The sequence below is a fragment of the Pseudophryne corroboree genome, chromosome 6, assembly GCF_028390025.1.
Source record: "Pseudophryne corroboree isolate aPseCor3 chromosome 6, aPseCor3.hap2, whole genome shotgun sequence".
Taxonomy (NCBI): Eukaryota; Metazoa; Chordata; class Amphibia; order Anura; family Myobatrachidae; genus Pseudophryne; species Pseudophryne corroboree.
The window spans coordinates 108,069,927-108,089,351 of record NC_086449.1 but is presented as its reverse complement, the minus strand read 5'-3'; the positions used below and the strand labels follow the sequence as shown (position 1 = coordinate 108,089,351).

Sequence of the window (19,425 nt, the reverse complement as noted above, 5' to 3'; positions counted from 1 at the left end):
ATAGGGAATAACTAGGGTCGCCAGTGCGGTGTGAATGGGGTCTAACCCAGGTTGGAACAGTGTCCAAAAACGTAGGTAGGACCCAGGATTTCAGTGAAAAATGGGCAGTGCATTTGTCAACAGTTATTCAAGTACAACAGAATCCAATGTTACCGTCTCCCTAACTCACCTAGAGTATTGCTGTCCTTGTGTGCAGAGTATAGTGCCTCCTGCTGAGGCTGCACAGGGGCCCTATAGCTCAGCATCAGCCCATCCTGATCACAATGGCACGGAAAGCTAAAGGGGGGTACTCACGGAGCGATAATCTAACTAGATTGCTTAGATTTTAAGAGTGATCGCTGCGTGTGTACCCCCTATTGCTGGTGCTAGATTGGCCTGCGGGCCAATCTAGCAGGTCGCCCACTTCACCGCAAGTGAAATACTGTATATCAGTGATTTTCCACCTTTTTTTACTTGCGGCACACCAAACAATATTTTAAAATTGCCAAGGCACACCGTCAGTTCCCCACAGAAAAAAAACAAAAAACACACATTGGCCCTCACAGTAAAAAAAAATCCACACATACATTGGCCTACACAGAAAAAAACAATCACATTGCTCCCCACATAAATCATGTTGCTCTCTACATAAATCCTATTGCTCCCCACATGAATTATTCACATTGTTCCCCTTCATAAATCCATAAATCCTTATTCTACCCACATAAATCCTATTGTTCCCCACAGGAGAAATAAAATAACAAATATTAGCCCCTACCGGTCAGCTGTCCTCCTCCCTGTCCCTCAGCGGCAGGGGTTGTTCATAGTGGAGTGCTGCAAATACTGAGCAGCGGGCAGTCAGGCAGGTGTGGATGTGGGTGGGCAAGGAAAGCTGTGTATGCAGGCAGGAACTGGAAGATGTGTATGCAGGCGGGTGGGTGGGCTGGCTGGGTGGTGAGACGCGGCAGCTGTGACCTATGATATCACATCGCCACGTCTTCAAGGCATAGGTGATGGCCAGAGCACGAATGATCTTCTAAGAAGAGCCCGGGCCAACAGTTCACTCTGAAGGTGCAGGAAGCTGCTCTGGTTCCGCGGCACACCTTGCAACTGGTCGCGGCACACTAGTGTGCCACGGCACACTGGTTGAAAAAGCCTGCCGTATATACTCGAGTATAAGTCGACCCGAATATAAGCCGAGGCACCTAATTTTACCACAAAAACCAGGGAAAACTTATTGACTCGAGTATAAGCCTAGGGTGGGAAATGCAGCTCGAGCCGTACACAGCCCTCACACTGCCAGATATGCCGCCACAGTGGCAGATATGCTCTCACACTGCCAGATATGCCCTCATAGTGCCAGATATGCCCCACAGTGCCAGATATGCCCCACAGTGCCAGATATGCCCTCATACTGCTAGATATGCCTTCACACTGCCAGATATGCCCCCACAGTGCCAGATATGCCCTCATACTGCCAGATATGCATGCCCCCTCAGTGCCACATATGCGCCCCCCCCCCCCCTTCCCCCAAGTGCCAAATATGCTCCCCCAGTGCCTGGTATAACTTACCCTCTGCCGCTCCCACGCTGTCTTGTGAAGGAGGGACACGGAGGGCACAGCGCACGCCTCTCCTGTGTCCCTCCTGCGGGTCTGTTAAATGAAGTGCCGGTTCGTGACCCAATCAGAGCTCACGAACGGGTACTTCATTTAATAGACGCGCCGCTGCCGCCGGAGACGCAGGAGGGACACAGGAGAGGCGCGCACTGTGCCCTCCGGGTCCCTCCTTCACACTGACTCGAGTATAAGCCGAGGGGGCTTTTTCAGCACAAAAAGAAGTGCTAAAAAAGTCTGCTTATACTCGAGTATATACGGTAATTAGCTCCATCTGTGGACCTTTTAAAATGTGTCAGTGAGTAATACACCTGCTGGGTTACCTGCAAAACATGCACTGTGTGGGGTCCTGAGGACCGAGTTTGAGAACCTATGGTATATTTGAAAGTTTCTATCATGTCCCCCCTATCCCTTCTCTCCTCCAAACTATACATGTTAAGATCTTTTAGCCTTTCCAACATCCCCCTCTTTAAATAGCAGTTACTCCTCAGCAGGTGTCTCCCGGGGAGAAACTCAGTACAGAAGATGTCAGCTGCAATTAACAACAGAAACTGATGGGTAGATGAGCACTGTCCGTGTGACTGAATGGGAGTTATACAGCTGTGTATCAACGTGGGGCTATTGCCCAGTAATAGGATTTATCATAATTATCTTTTTTTCGAAAACCAGCCCACTGAGAGTCTGCTGGGAGCATGACTGCCACCACCAGGCAAGCAGTGGTATTACAGAATAAAACATTAACTTTACTGCTATGTAGTAAGATCTTACCATTTTTCAGAAAGATATATAGAATGATAATACGGATTTTATCATAAGGTTTAACGTTTGGATCCAGTAATACAGGTACAATAACCTTCATGGGGTCCTTTAGTTTCTCGCCCTCCGCATCAGAACCCATCGCCAGGTCCTTCGTAGGGAAGAAGAGGAGAAATACTTCTATTTGCGTGCAGAAATGACGTATGACATGGTTAGTACTTTCATGTTACTCTGGACACTACAGGCCATCATTTACCCCCCACCCTCATACCAGTCTCCCTACCCTGCCATGCTGGCGTTCTGTACGGCAATTGAACTGTTTCGGTATCATAGTAATCCAAGTCTGAAATCACTATTAACAATGATAAAAACAATTTGAGAAAAAACAAGTGATTCTAATGGCGAGTATTATAGTGACCAGGACAAGAAATTGTGCGAGGAAGTTTGGAGGCTAATACTCCGAATCATTATATTACGCTACATTTTTGCGGTTAAGATACCAAATCCATGGGCTGTGCGTATGATACCCACTAAACGGACTAGCTGATTACATGTTTGTCCATGAGGCAGTCTCCGCTATAGTCTATGGCCCATTCACCAGTAAAGGAGAGTGCTGCCACAGAAACCAATCAATACATCAGAAATCTATGAAATCACCCAGCACGGTTTAGGATAAAAGTAAAAGAACAGCTTGATGTCAATGCAGCTACAACTCCCCATTTATGAGAACAAATACCATACATGTACAAACAATAAAATGATTACATACTTTTAATATAGACAGCAACGCTAAGTTAGTTGGCATCTGTCACATGACGAACGTACCTGTTCCACGGAACAAAGCCTTTCTATGGTTCCCTTGAAGTGCTTCATGCAGTCCTCTGCAAGGTGAAGGTGTGTGGAGTACTGGGAGAGGGCCAGAAGAAGGAGGAAAGGTTATGTGTTGGAAGAGAACCGGGACTGATCCATAGAAGTCCCTAGAGAACTTGGTTTGCCCTGATCTCACTAGTTCAGTCTTCCCTACTTCCCCAACTACAGGAGATCTACATCAGTGATTTTCAGTCTTTTTTTAACTCGTGGCGCACCGAACAAGATTTTAAAATTGCCACGGCACACCGCCCAGTTACCCACGGGAGAAAAACACACAGACACACACACGTGTGCACTCACAGTAATAAAAAAAAAAAAAACACATTCGCCCCCTACAGTAAAAAAACAAACATTTGCCCCCTAAGAATAAAAAAAAACCACACATTTACTCCCACAGTAATAAAACACACATTTACTCCCACAGTAATAAAACACACATTTGCCCCCAAATAGAAAAGAGGATTTTGGTTACCTACCGATAAATCCTTTTCTCGTAGTCCGTAGAGGATGCTGGGGTCCACAGTAGTACCATGGGGTATAGACGGGTCCACCAGGAGCCATTGGCACTTTAAGAGTTTGAGAGTGTGGGCTGGCTCCTCCCTCTATGCCCCTCCTACCAGACTCAGTCTAGAAACTGTGCCCGAGGAGACGGACATCTTCGAGAGAAGGATTTTACACAGAAAGTGGAGAGATTCACACCAGCTCACACATACAAGGCACATCAAGCTAACTAGCTTGAAACGCAGCAACCGCTGAAACATTACTTACCAAGTAACAATGCAGTACTCATCTAAAACAAAGTGGTACTGAACCAAATAACGGTAGCAGGAAAACGAAGCGCTGGGCTGACGCCCAGCATCCTCTACGGACTACGGGAAAAGGATTTACCGGTAGGTAATCAAAATCCTATTTTCTCTTACGTCCTAGAGGATGCTGGGGTCCACATTAGTACCATGGGGATGTACCAAAGCTCCCAGAACAGGAGGGAGAGCGCGGAGGCTCCTGCAGACTGACTGACCAAATTTCAGGTCCTCAGCGGCTAAATTATCGAACTTGTAGAACCTTGCAAACGTGTTCGACCCAGACCAAGTAGCCGCTCGGCAAGCTGTAAAGCCGAGACACCCCGGGCAGCCGCCCAGGAAGAACCCACCTTACGTGTAGAGTTGGCCTTAACAGACGTAGTACACGGCAATCCTGCCGTAGAATACGCATGCTGGATAGTGAACCTGATCCAGCGAGAGATTGTCTGCTTAGAAGCAGGACACCCAAGTATCTTGGGATCATACAGGACAAACAGAGAGTCCGATTTTCTGTGACGAGCAGTCTTCTTCACATAGATTTTCAGAACCCTTACAACATCCAAGGACTTTGATTAAATTGAGGAGTCAGTAGCAACTTGCACCACAATAGGTTGGTTGATATGAAATGCCGACACAACCTTCGGAAGAAACTGCTGACGTGTCCGAAGCTCAGCCCTATCTTCATGGAAGATCAAGTACGGGCTTCTACAGGACAAAGCCCCCAACTCCGACACACGTCTAGCAGAAGCCAAGGCCAACAAAGTGACAGCCTTCCACGTGAGAAACTTGATCTCAACCTCCTGTAGAGGCTCAAACCAGTCTGACTGAAGGAACTGCAACACCACGTTAAGATCCCAGGGCGCCGTAGGTGGCACAAAGGGAGGTTAGATGCGCAGAACTCCCTTAAAAAAAGTCTGAACCTCAGGGAGGGCAGCCAACTGTTTCTGGAAGAAAATGGATATGGCCGAAATTTGTACCTTTACAGATCCCAACCTCAGGCCCATATCCACCCCTGCTTGCAGGAAGAGGAGATAACATCCCAGTTGAAACTCCACCATAGGAAATGTCTTGGACTCACACCAAGATACATATTTTTTCCAAATACGATGGTAATGTTTAGACTTAACTCCTTTCCTAGCCTGTATCAGGGTAGTAATAACCTTGCTCGGAATGCCCTTCCGAGCTGGTATCAGGGGTTCAACCTCCATGCCGTCAAACGCAGCCGCGTTAAGTCTTGATAGGCGAACGGCCCCTGCTGCTACAGGTCCTCCCGAAGAGGAAGAGGCCTCGGCTCTTCTAGCAGTAGATCTAGAAGATCCACGTACCAAGACCTTCTTGGCCAGTCTGGAGCAATGAGGATTGCATGCTTGCGGGTCCCTCGACCTGGAACAATATCGCAGAAGCTTCTTGTTGAGACGAGAGGCCATCATGTCTATTTGAGGTATACCCCAAAGATTTGTCACCTCCGTGAACACCTCCGGATGGAGTCCCCCACTCTCCTGGATGGAGATACTGCTGAGGAAGTCCGCTTCCCAGTTGTTTACTCCCGGAATGAAGATTGCTGACAGCGCCAATGTGTGTTTTTCTGCCCAGAGGATGATTCTTGTTACCTCTGACATTGCAGCTCTGCTTTTCATTCCACCCTGTCGGTTGATGTAAGCCACTGTCGTTACATTGTCTGACTGCACTTGAATGGCCGATTTCTCAGAAGATGGGCCGCTTGGATAAGACCGATGTAGACAGCTCTTAGTTCTAGAATGTTTATTGGCAGGCCGGCTTCCAGACATGACCATCTTCCTTGGAAAGTCTCCCCTTGAGTGACTGCGCACCAGCCTCGGAGACTTGCATCCGTGGTTAGAAGGATCAAGTCCTGAATCCCGTACCTGCGGCCCTCCGGAAGGTGAGGTAGTTGCAACCACCAGAGGAGTGAAATCCTTGCCTTTGGTGACAGACGTATCCTCTGGTGCATATGTAGATGGGATCGCGACCACCTGTCCAGGAGATCCAGTTGGAAGGACAGTGCATGAAACCTCCCATACTGTAGAGCCTCGTAAGAGGCCACCATCTTTCCCAGAAGGCGAATGCACTGATGAACCGACACCCAGGCTGGCTTCAGGACATCCCGGACCATTGTTTGTATCACCAACGCTTTTTCCTCTGGAAGAAACACCCTCTGCACTTCCGTTTCGAGGATCATTCCCAGAAAGGACAATCTCCTGGTTGGTTCCAAATTTGATTTTGGAAGATTCAGGATACAACCGTGTTCCCTGAGCAGGTGGGTCGTGAGAAGGACGGACTGTAACAGCTTCTCCTTGGACGGTGCCTTTATCAGCAGATCGTCCAGATATGGAAGTACGTTCAGCCCCTGGGAACCATAATTTCCGCCATCACCTTGGTGAAAACCCTCGGTGCTGTGGAGAGGCCAAATGGCAGAGCCTGGAACGGATAGTGACAGTGCGAATCGGAGATAAGCCTGATGCGGCGGCCAAATCAGAATGTGGAGGTACGCATCCTTGATATCCAGGGATACCAGGAATTCCCCCTCTTCCAGACTTGATATCACCGCCCTTACAGACTTCATTTTGAACTTGAACTCCTTCAGAAAGGGATTTAGCGATTTTAGGTTCAGAATGGGCCTGACCGAACTATCAGATTTCGGTACCACGAAAAGGTTTGAATAGTAACCTTTGTTTTGCAGATAAGGAGGGACCGGTACAATAACCTGTGCCTCCACCAACTTCTGGACTGCTGCCTGCAGGACAGCCCAGTCTGCCAGCAAAGCTGGCAAGCCTGATTTGAAGAACCAGTGAGGAGGGAGATCTTGAAATTCCAGCTGGTACCCCTGGGATACAATATCTTGTACCCAGGGATCCAGGCCGGACGACACCCAGATGTGACTGAAATGTCTGAGTCTCGCCCCCACCAGCCTTACCTCCAGGCCGTTCGGTCCACCGTCATGCTGAGGACTTTGGCGTACCTGAAGCAGGCTTCTGTTCCCGGGAACCCGCAGCAGCAGGTTTCTTGGATTTTGGTCGACCTCCTCTAAAGAAGGTGTTAGACGGTTTGGCCTTTCTTGTTTTAGCAACCCGAAAGGACTATGATGCAGCTGAAGAAAAGGGTTTCTTCATAGCAGGTGCAGCTGAGGGAAGAAAAGGTGACTTACCCGCTGTAGCCGTGGCGATCCACACATCGAATGCTTCCCGAAAGAGAGCCTGACCTGTGTAGGGTAGGGTCTCCACACCTCTCCTGGATTCCGCGTCGGCAGACCACTGGCGCAGCCAAAGTACCCTATGAGCTGAGACAGACATGGAAGAAATTCCTGCAGCCATGGAACCCAGGTCTTTCATGGATTCTACGAAAAATCCTGCCGAATCCTGAATGTTACGCAAAAACAATTCAACATCAGATTTATCCACAGTATCCAAATCTTCAAGTAATGTGCCTGACCACTTTACTATAGCTTTGGCATTCCAAGCACTGGCAATAGTGGGACGTAATATAGCCCCTGAAGCCGTGTACATGGATTTGAGCGTATTATCAATTTTACGATCAGCCGGCTCTTTCAAGGCGGTGGATCCTAGAACAGGTAAAACCACCTTTTTTGAGAGTCTGGATACAGATGTGTCAACAATGGGCGGGTTTTCCCATTTTTTTCTATCCTCCACAGGGAAAGGAAACGCCACCAGGACCCTTTTAGGGATCTGGAATTCTTTTCAAAAATAGCATTTCATTCTTTTGACACAGGGAAGGTTAGCGAGGCTTTCTTATTTTCAGTAAAGTAATCCTCCTCAACCTGTACAGGTGTTCTATCAGTAATATTCAACACATCCCTAATGGCCTCTATCATCAACTGCACCCCTTTTGCAAGAGATGCTGCCCCCCGCAATACATCCCCGTCACCGTCCTCAGTGTCCAAATCTTTATCCGTGTCATCTTGCATAATTTGTGCAAGAGCACGTTTTTGGGAATATACAGCGGGGGGGCCCTGAGGTAACAGAACTGGGCCAGACTGCCATAGAGCTCTGTAAAACCAGAGTTGCAGATTCATTCTGTACAACTCTAGTAGAAATCATAGATTTGATAGAGGATAACCACTCAGGCTCCCTTTCTGGTATCTGTGCTAAAACAGTGCAATCCTGATTACATGGAATGGGATCATCCTGAGAAGACATATCCTCTGCAACATATGACACAGAGTCCCTGGACATAGCTTAATGAAGACCACGGACACTCCACACACACACACACACACACACACACACACACACACACGCACACGGGAGGGCAGACAGAGTTTCACCCCCAAGAATGGCAAGAGAGACACAGAGATTGGAGCCAACCCACACACAGCGCTTTTTAGGTAAAGGGAGACCCCCAACCAGCGCTGACTGTGCACCTTAATAGGTTACACAGCCTGTATACAGCCTCCCCCCCTTTCTACAACCCCCTGGTACCGTGAGAGATAGCTGGAGTTCTGGAGGAACTTGATCTTCACTGACAGCGTTGTGCAGGCAGGAAAATGGCGCTGAACGCTGCTGGGTCCGCTCTGAGGAGAAGCTCCGCCCCCCAAATGGCGCTGTCTTCCCGCTCTTCATAGGATTATACTGGCCTGAGGAATTATGCTGGCTGAGAACCCGGGACCCCGACAGGCTGTGTGACCAGTGTAGGCGCTGAATCAGGGCGCCCCTCACAGCGCCGCACTATGTACCGCTGAGCCCCGGAGCGCAGTTAGTACTGCGCTCCATATCCTGTTGCCGCCATCTTCACACCAGCCCCCCGCTTGCTAGGGGGGGGGGGGGCGGTGACTCACTCGCCACCAATCTTCTGGCTTTTTTGTAAGGGGGTGGCGGCATGCTGCTGTGGTGAGCGATACCCTGTGGCGGGGAGCGATCGATCCCCTCTCAGGGGCTCAGTATCCTGTCAGCGGAGACAGTGGCTCAGACCCCACAGGGCGGACACTACTCTCCCCCTTTGTCCCACGAAGCAGGGAGGCTGTTACCAGCAGCCTCCCTGTAAAATAATATACTCTAAAATAAACTTTTACTAAAGAAGCTCTGTAGAGCTCCCCTAGCTGTGACCGGCTCCTCCGGGCACATTTTCTATACCGAGTCTGGTAGGAGGGGCATAGAAGGAGGAGCCAGCACACACTCGCAAACTCTTAAAGTGCCAATGGCTCCTGGTGGACCCATCTATACCCCATGGTACTAATGCGGACCCCAGCATCCGCTAGGACGTAAGAGAAAATAAATAAAACATATTGGTCGCTACCTGCTGGTAGCTGAGAAAGGAGCTCAGCCTTCCAAGTGCCTGGTCAGCTGTAGTCAAGCTCACAGTGCAGAGCCGGTACAGGTGGGCTAACAGGCGTGCGTGCGGCCATTCAGGCATGCTGGCTATGTGGCGCGCTTGACCTCTGATTTCATGCTGCCGCTTCGCTATAGTTTTTAGTGTTTGAGTTTCCCAGAAGAGCTCAGCTCTACCCGGGCCCGCAGTTGAAGTGGTTGAAAAACGCTGATCTAGATCCTCTCCCCCCTGTAAAGGGCTACTTATATTCCCCACACACCTCATACTGTCTACGCACCCACAAATAACAGCACTTACCTTATTTAACTCCTTCTGATATTGGGGCATTTTCTTCAGTATTTGAGACAAGTCTTTGATGTTGGCCTTAAAAGAAAACACACTGTTACTTTACAACAGACAGAAGCAGTGGTTTGTATGGGATGATCTTTACCTGTGGTTACACAATCCACGGAGCATGCTCTATGAAGAACACCCGCACTAACACACTCAGCTATACAGGACAGTGCTACACATAACATATGGACAACGGCCGCCAGCACAATGGGACAGATTCAGAGATAAACGTAAAACCGATGCTTTGGGTGCATCGCTGATGGTTACTGATCTGCGCATGATCTGTACAATGGTCGCAGTGCCACCTAAGCCGCAGCGTGATTTACATGCTGCAGCCGTCTGGGAGTGGGGCATGGCATGGTGACAGAGTTTTGGTCATGTTTTGTAGGCGTGCCGAGGACAGCGGCTGTGTTTCAACGTAGATTTAAAAGGACATCCTGAGGGTTACTCAGATGTCCAAAGTTCTCTCGGGTGATCCGATGCTGCGCCTCATCAGAGAAGCTGGCAGGAGGTGTCTATTACACGGCATTAGTATATTTTCATGCAGCTGCTGTGTGTGAACTGCGTTCACCTATGAATCAGTCCCAGTATGCAGTATTGAGACCAGGTGGCACTCAAGGCTCAGAGGAGGAAGAAACAGGCGACTACCATGGTCTACAACGTTTCAATCTTGTTAAAAGATTATCAGCAGGTTACGAAGCTGATGAAAATCTTTTAACAAGATTGAAACGTTGTAGACCATGGTAGTCGCCTGTTTCTTCCTCCTCTGAGCCTTGAGTGCCACGCCTCAGTGTGTGTGTGTGTGTGTGTGTGTATATTTATACACACACACACATATACACACACACACACACACACACACATGCTACATACATACATTTTAAATAGAATGTATACTGTTGTAGAGTTCATTCTAGCACCCTGCGCCTTTCAAAACCAGTGCTGTTCCTGTTTCCTGCATGGGTTGTCACGCTCTGCTCTGGTGCATCTAGCACACTGTAAGTCAGTGCTGACATACAGACCAGAGTGTGCTAAAAGCACCACGGTAGAGAGCGACAGCCTTGCACAGGTTTTGCAAAAGTGCAGTGTGCTAGAATGAACATTACAGTTGATTGCTCTGTCTAGACTTTATTTAGTCTCTGTACTGCAGTGAGGTACTGTAGGAGTTTGCAGCTGTACCTATATTCCTATATATCATCAGGCGCTGGGTTTACCATTGTGTACACAAGTGAAATATGGCCAGTGGTAACCTGCAAACACTCCCACACCAATCGGTGATTACCAGGCTGCCTTCAGCCTCGGTAAAAGTAAGTAGATAGAAGCGCTGACAATTACACATTTAATTTCAAACATGCACAATAAAAACACAAAGAAAAGGACAATTAGAAAATCACTCGGTCGGTGTTAAAAATGAATAACAATTACATAACATAAGGCTCTGAAACTGAACCTTCAGCCCCCCCCTTCCCCACCTCAGTATCATGGACATGGGAAGATCCCACTCACCCGGGGAAATATACAGTAAATTACAGTAATATAATATGTGAGGTTTTGGTTACAGTACTATTAGGGATAGGAGTCAATACAAGCACAACAATTGTAGTGCTGACTGTAGTTTGCACATTCTAATACATTATATAATATTTCAGTTATTACTAGAAGCACATTGTGATAAAAGATTAATTATTTTTTTAGATTTTTTTTTGTATATATTGAGTTTTACATGAGGTCTAATTTCTTACATTAGATCAGTGGTTTCCAAACTTTTTTGAATCACGGCGCCCTAAATATATCAGAATTTTTTTCACGGCACCCCTAGGCCAAAAATTTCTTATTGAGAAATTTAGAAAGAAATATTACATTAAGTAGATCGCGTTTATATGTAATCCTTAGGGTCAGTTGTGTGGTGAGGGACAAGATTTGCTTCTGTTTGGCCACATATTTTATGACTGGCAGCCACCAGCCTATTATATTGACCATGAATAATTTGAATTGGTCCTGGACCACCAACCCAGGGCGCCCCAGGTAGCCACGGCACACAGTTTGGGAACCTCCGCATTAGATAATGTGGAAGGTGGTTCCCAAAGTGGAAGGTACCTCTCGCTAGGAGGTGGGGGTGTTACCTAGGTAGGAGGATTGGGTTTTTAATAATTTCAAATTGTTAGTTACCATTTTGTATTTAATGAGATTAATGAGATTACAGCACAAAGGATTTTACTGCCTACTACCTAGGTGGGCTTTATTATTGTGTGCATGTAATCAGCAATACGTCTTTTAAAACCTTACTCTATAACGTTTGTATGACATTTTGGTGTTTGGCTATGCTAAAGGACATCTCTTATCTTTGCAATCTAACACTGTTACAGCTCTCTGACACAAGCGAACAGAGCCAGCTTACAGTATGGTGTACATATGAAAGACAAAGCAGTAAATTTACGAAGATGGGAGTTCTATTTAAGATGGGATGTTGCCCTTAGCAACCAATCAGATTCCAGGTATTATCTTCTAGAAGGTGCTAGATAAACGAGTAGTAGAATCAGATTGGTTGCTATGGGCAGCATCCCATCTTAAATAGAACTCCCATCTTAGTAAATTTAAACCAAAGGATCGGGAAAGAACATAATGCAATTTGTGTGTTAACATCTCACTCCAATACCATGGGCATTACTATAGAGCACAGGTTCTCAAACTCTGTCCTCAGGACCCCACGCAGTGCATGTTTTGCAGGTCTCCTCACAGAATCACAAGTGAAATAATTAGCTCCACCTGTAGCCTTTTAAAATGTGTCAGTGAGTAATTAATACACCTGTGCACCTGCTGGGTTACCTGCAAAACATGCACTGTGTGGGGTCCTGAGGACAGAGTTTGAGAACCTCTGCTATAGAGTGAGTCCTCCTTTGCTGCTTTAACAGCCTCAACTCTTCCAGGAAGGCTTTCCACTAGGGTTTGGAAAAATGGCTACAGGGGATTCACATACATTCAGCCACAAATGTATTAGTGAAGTTCACCACTGATGGTGAGCAATAAAGCCTGTTTCACAGTGGGCTTTCCAATTAATTCTAAAAGGTGTTGCACAGCATTGTGGTCAGGCATCTGTGAAGGCCAGTAACTCCACTCCAAACCAATTATTGTGGGGGCATTGTGATGCTGACACAGGAAACATCCTTTTCGAAACTGGTGCCACAAAGCTGGAAAGTGCACAATCCTCTAGGATGTCACTGTATGCTGGACATTAAGATTTCCCAAACAAGACTGGACTCAGAAGCCCGGGCCAAACCATGAGAAACAGCCCAAACTATTATTCCTCCTACCCCAGACATTACAGATGGCAGTATGCATTCAGACAGGATGCTTTCTTCTTGCCTTAGCCAAACTCAGATTGGTCTTTGTCACAAAGCCAGATGGTGACGTGTGATTTGTTATTCCAGATAACACGTTTACCCTGCTCCAGAGTCCAATGCCCATGTGGGTTTCCAGCACTCCGTTGGCATTTGCTAATGGTGGATCTGAGGCTTGTGTGCTGTTTCTCAGACACAGAAACCCAATCTAGGAGGCTCAAGAATTAGTAAGTTCTTGTGTGGGCGGTGCTTTCAAAGGCAGCTTGGAACTTTGTAGTGAGCGGTGCAACAGAGGACAGATATTTATGTGATGAGCGCTTCAACGCTTGCTGGTCCCAGCCTGGGAATGTGTGGGCTACCGCCTACATGTTTCCACGTCACAGTAGAGTCACTTACAGGTGACCTGGGAAGCTCTAGTAGCGCCAAAATTTGATTAAATAACTTGGAAAGGTGGCAGCTATGACAGTGCCGCATATAGAGTAACAGAGCTGTTCTGTATGACCCCCTCCATGGTCAATATCTGACCATGGAGCTTGCATGGCTGTAGGCGTGGTTTCATGAACCAGTTAGTAATGGGTGAGGCTGAAATGGCCAAACACACTAATTAGACAGTGCCCACTTGTTTTTGGCCATGTTATGTGTATATAAAATTATTAATGGCAAAGCGCTGTAGTCAGCATTAAACCAGCTCAAAGTGCCACAAACGTAAATGATATCGTGAGCAGGGTATATTTACATTGTTACACATGGAAGTGCATGGATTGGGGGCTAAGATGGCAGTGTCTGAGGGGGTGCTAAATGTGCACCATCTGACTGACAAAGGTTACAGGTCACCCACATGCAAAACAAAGACTCCGCTTTGCAGTAAATGAGACAAACAGAACAGTACTGCAGGAGAGATGGGGAGGCTGTAGGTTATGTATTAGGTGGGACACTGTCACAGCTTCCAGGATGGTTTCAGGGATTGCAGATGTTGCAACACTTTTGCAAACCCTCAAAATGAGGCTCAATCCCCTTGTATGGGGCAGCTGTAAAGATCATAAAGCGGGTGTCCATCTTACAATGTGCTTGGAGGACAAACAGGTGCACAATTCATATAACTGTACGATCAAAGACCATTGTAGTAAAGTGTAACAGAATATGCTGGTGCTAGATAAATAAATGTTACCGTATATACTCGAGTATAAGCCGACTTTTTCAGCACCTTTTTTTGTGCTGAAAAAGCCTCTTCGGCTTATACACGAGTGAGTATTTAGGAGGGACATGGGAGGGCACAGCGCGCGGCTCTCCTGTGTCCCTCCGGCGGCAGCGGCGTGTGTGTGTTAAAGGAGGGACACGGAGGGCACAGCGCGCGGCTCTCCTGTGTCCCTCCTGTGTCTCCGGCGGCAGCGGCGTGTGTGTTAACGGAAGTGCCGGAAACCGGCACTTCCTTTAACACACACACACACACACGCCGCTGCTGCCGGAGACGCAGGAGGGACACAGGAGAGCCGCGCGCTGTGCTCTCCGTGTCCCTCCTTCAGAAGACAGCGCGGGAGCGACGGGACAGCGCGGGAGCGACGGAGGGTAAGTAACAAACTGGCACTGTGGGGCATATCTGGCAGCATGAGGGCATATTTGGCACTGTGGGGCATATCTGGCACTGTGGGGCATATCTGGCACATCTGGCACTGTGGGGCATATCTGGCAGCATTAGAGCATATCTGGCAGCACGAGGGCATATCTGGCACTGTGGAGCATATCTGGCATTGTGGGGCATATCTGTCAGCATGAGAACATATCTGGCACTGTGGGGCATATCTGGCATTGTGGGGCATATCTGTCAGCATGAGAACATATCTGGCACTGTGGGGCATATCTGGCATTGTGGGGCATATCTGGCAGCATGAGGGCATATCTGGCACTGTGGGGCATATCTGGCAGCATGAGGGCATATCTGGCACTGTGGGGCATATCTGGCACTGTGGGGCATATCTGGCAGCATGAGGGCATATCTGGCACTGTGGGGCATATCTGGCATTGTGGGGCATATCTGGCAGCATGAGGGCATATCTGGCACTGTGGGGCATATCTGGCAGCATGAGGGCATATCTGGCAGTATGAGGGCATATCTGGCACTATGAGGGCTGTGTACGGCTAGAGCTGCATTTCCCACCCTAGGCTTATACTCGAGTCAATAAGTTTTCCCAGGTTTTTGTGGTAAAATTAGGAGCCTCGGCTTATACGGTAATAAATAAAATTGATAATTCCAAATTTTTTCAAATATGTTCTGCTGTGTTGCCCTCTAGTGGTCTGCTTTGGAAGCACAGCCTAAAGATCTGACAAGCGTAGTACAAACACTGTAAGGCCGATGACCAGTGATAAATTCTGCCACATTATTACATGAATAAATGATAAAATAACCGCGCTGTGCCTGGGATTTTTTTATGCTTCAGCTGCTCTGTAAAAAGGAAATTAATAATTACACAATGTAGCAGAGCGCTTGAAACTATGTAAAATTGAGTGTGTTTGTAAGTTAATTGTAACCGTGTGTGAATATGTAATAATGAAGGATCGTGCAATACCTGAAAGAAAAAAGGGAGTTAGTAAAATGTTTTACAGCCCTTTTGCAAGTGTACTGCGGTCTCCAGGTGTTTAAAATGAAGGTGTTCCGTATCTGGCGTTTTCGGGAGGCTTATATAGAGAGAGTCCCGGTCACCTAACTTTCCCTATACTACCAACCTTGTATTGATGATAACGTCCGTCTTCCTCCGGCTGGTTCCCCCGTTCCGACTTGCTGCTTTCTCCGGCCGCTGATCGCTTGCGCCGTACGGCGCTTGATGACTGGTTAATGTCCCGGTCTGTGCGGCGGCTTTAGAAGAATCCAGTAGCGTGGTGGAGATGCAAGTTGGAGTGAATAAAAGTCTTTTTGGAGTCCGTAAAACAGCGCTTCCCCCAACGCGTTTCAGGCTACAAGCCCTTAGCCATGGATAGCACAGATTTGGCCAACTTGATATTTTATAGGAAAAACTTCTTACGTTTTTTCTTAATAAAGTTTTTCCTATAAAATATCAAGTTGGCCAAATCTGCGCTATCCATGATTAAGGGCTTGTAGACTGAAACGCGTTGGAGGAAGCGCTGTTTTACGGACTCCAAAAATACTTTTATTCACTCCAACTTGCATCTCCAGCACGCTACTGGATTCTTCTAAAGCCGCCGCACAGACCGGGACATTAACCAGTCATCAAGCGCCGTACGGCGCAAGCGATCAGCGGCCGGAGAAAGCAGCAAGTCGGAACGGGGGAACCAGCCGGAGGAAGACGGACGTTATCATCAATACAAGGTTGGTAGTATAGGGAAAGTTAGGTGACCGGGACTCTCTCTATACAAGCCTCCTGAAAACGCCAGATACGGAACACCTTCATTTTAAACACCTGGAGACCGCAGCACACTTGCAAAAGGGCTGTAAAACATTTACTAACTCCCTTTTTTCTTTCAGGTATTGCACGATCCTTCATTATTACATATTCACACACGGTTACAATTAACTTACAAACACACATTATTATAGGAGCCATGCAGTAATTCCCTCACCCTAATGAGTACGTGCACTGTACATAATTATACATTATATTACCTTGTCTGTGGTCATTCTCTTACTCTCACAGAAAGATCTCAGCAGCTCTGTCACTTTCCTGCGGGGGGGACAGAGAGGTTGAGGACAGGACCTGGGAACACATCACTGTGACAGAATGCTGACATACAGCTGCTTACTTGGACACGTCTGCAATGTGCATATGACGGAGTTCCACCCACAGATCATCATCTTCATCTAGAAGGACCTGCTTCTCCCGGGACTCCCCAATCCCAGTGGTCTCATAGCTAGAAGCAGAATGACAAATATCAGGGCATTAGTGAGAAGCCCACAAAACAAAAAGAAAAGAAGAATGGAAAGAGATGGCATTGCTTGAGTGTAACGCACTATCCATGTGACCTATCAGCTGCATGCTCCTAGGTATGTCCTCAGGCTACAGAATGGCTGCCTCCACTCAGGCTACAGCGTGGCTGCCTCCACTCAGGCTACAGCGTGGCTGCCTCCACTCAGGCTACAGCGTGGCTGCCTCCACTCAGGCTACAGCGTGGCTGCCTCCACTCAGGCTACAGCGTGGCTGCCTCCACTCAGGCTACAGCGTGGCTGCCTCCACTCAGGCTACAGCATGGCTGCCTCCACTCAGGCTACAGCATGGCTGCCTCCACTCAGGCTACAGCATGGCTGCCTCCACTCAGGCTACAGCATGGCTGCCTCCACTCAGGCTACAGCATGGCTGCCTTGGGTCACAGACAAACTCTGTAGTTAATGTCATTTCTAAATACCTGTAAGGACCAGTAACTTCCCTGCTTATTTATTACAGCCATTACAGTCGCCACAACTCAGGGAATAGCTCAGTTGTGACTGCACAGGGCAGATACTGAATCACCACCTGCTTGCAGAGTTGACAATAGTCTAAATAGCCCTATTTCCAGGTGTATCTCTTGCACCTAGTTTAGAGCTGGAGCAAGGACTAGCAGAAAACCAGGCATACAGATAGGGGTCGAGTGCATACGGGCAAATATTCTCTGCACACAATGGCCAAGCACAAACACTCTATCTCTGCATCAGGCCCTGCGGCTTTCTGGCTGCCTGACACTACAAGTACCTTCTACAAGAGGCTGGGAGATAATGTAGTTCCATAACAGCTGGAGAGCCACATCTTCTATAAGCCTGCCTTACACATACTAACACAGTGACAAATACACTGAAAATGACAACTCTACACAACAGACTGAAAGCGCCTATTGTGAAAACATAACCCAATCCAAAAATATACTGGTAGGTTAACTGGCTCCCGACAAAAAATGAAGCGTAGTGTGTAAGTGTGTGTGTACATGGGCAGACTAGATGGGCCACGTGGTTTTTATCTGCCATCAAAAATGTTTCTATGAATACTGTGACTTTTTGATCTATACAGCCGGTAGTAGAATGTATATACCCTTGACTTATCTGCAGCGCCTGACACTTTTTGTATTCCGCATAAGGCCAGCCACCATGAACAGAGGGATTTAAAAATATGTTTGTGTGGCTCAGTAGGAGCCCGATGACGTTAGATTTGTGGCGTAGGGATGGAAGCAGGTCACGGATTGAGCAGCTCTGTACAGCTAGAAAGAAAGGCTACATACACAATTAACTAGAAAGCATAGACAGCAAAGGGTCCAAGATTTCTATCGGACAAATTGACCACAGTAATTTTTCCCACTGCATGCAAAATTTGAGGCAGCCACAAGGTTGATTTAGAATTTAGCTTGCAGTAAATGCTATAGAAATTAACACGTTTTTTTTTTTCTTGCAGCTTCAGCACAGGTGCAAATTTAGGAAATTTTTATATTTGAACCCCTGGGACACCCTCGTAATGACTACCTGGTCAATTGGAAGTTTTCAATTATCTTAATTGGGCAAATAACTGTATTTCATAATTAGGGTGAAATTCTGTATAAGTGCAGAATAATGAGTTAATAGATGCGAGACAAGTATATGGGGGTGCAGTATGGATGGGACAGGTGTGTGGGGGTGCTGCGTGGATGGGTCAGGTGTGTGGATGGGTCAGGTGTGTGGGGGTGCTGCGTGGATGGGTCAGGTGTGTGGGGGTGCTGCGTGGATGGGACAGGTGTGTGGGGGTGCTGCGTGGATGGGTCAGGTGTGTGGGGGTGCTGCGTGGATGGGTCAGGTGTGTGGGGCTGCTGCGTGGATGGGTCAGGTGTGTGGGGCTGCTGCGTGGATGGGACAGGTGTGTGGGGCTGCTGCGTGGATGGGACAGGTGTGCGGGGCTGCTGCGTGGATGGGACAGGTGTGCGGGGCTGCTGCGTGGATGGGACAGGTGTGCGGGGCTGCTGCGTGGATGGGACAGGTGTGCGGGGGTGCTGTGGGGATGGGACAGGTGTGTGGGGGTGCTGTGGGGATGGGACAGGTGTGTGGGGGTGCTGCGGGGATGGGTCAGGTGTGTGGGGGTGCTGCGTGGATGGGTCAGGTGTGTGGGGGTGCTGCGTGGATGGGTCAGGTGTGTGGGGGTGCTGCGTGGATGGGTCAGGTGTGTGGGGGTGGTGCGTGGATGGGACAGGTGTGTGGGGGTGCTGCGTGGATGGGTCAGGTGTGTGGGGGTGCTGCGTGGATGGGACAGGTGTGCGGGGCTGCTGCGTGGATGGGACAAGTGTGGGGCTGCTGCGTGGATGGGACAGGTGTGTGGGGCTGCTGCGGGGATGGGACAGGTGTGTGGGGCTGCTGCGGGGATGGGACAGGTGTGTGGGGCTGCTGTGGGGATGGGACAGGTGTGTGGGGGTGCTGCGGGGTTAGGACAGGTGTGTGGGGGTGCTGCGGGGATAGGACAGGTGTGTGGGGGTGCTGCGGGGATGGGACAGGTATG

General features: G+C 48.2%; 1 protein-coding gene across 2 annotated transcripts in view; it reads right to left on the bottom strand.

The window, feature by feature from the left end:
- STXBP2 (syntaxin binding protein 2) overlaps positions 1 to 19,425 on the bottom strand; it is a 97,343-nt gene that overhangs the window by 3,371 nt on the left and 74,547 nt on the right. For both annotated transcript variants that reach the window (XM_063931626.1, XM_063931627.1), the window contains exons 10-14: positions 16,745 to 16,852; positions 16,608 to 16,665; positions 9,618 to 9,683; positions 3,175 to 3,255; positions 2,362 to 2,500 (exon numbers count right to left, since the gene is read on the bottom strand). In XM_063931626.1, coding sequence (XP_063787696.1) covers positions 2,362 to 2,500; positions 3,175 to 3,255; positions 9,618 to 9,683; positions 16,608 to 16,665; positions 16,745 to 16,852 — 452 coding nt within the window. The remainder of the gene's footprint in view (positions 1 to 2,361; positions 2,501 to 3,174; positions 3,256 to 9,617; positions 9,684 to 16,607; positions 16,666 to 16,744; positions 16,853 to 19,425) is intronic.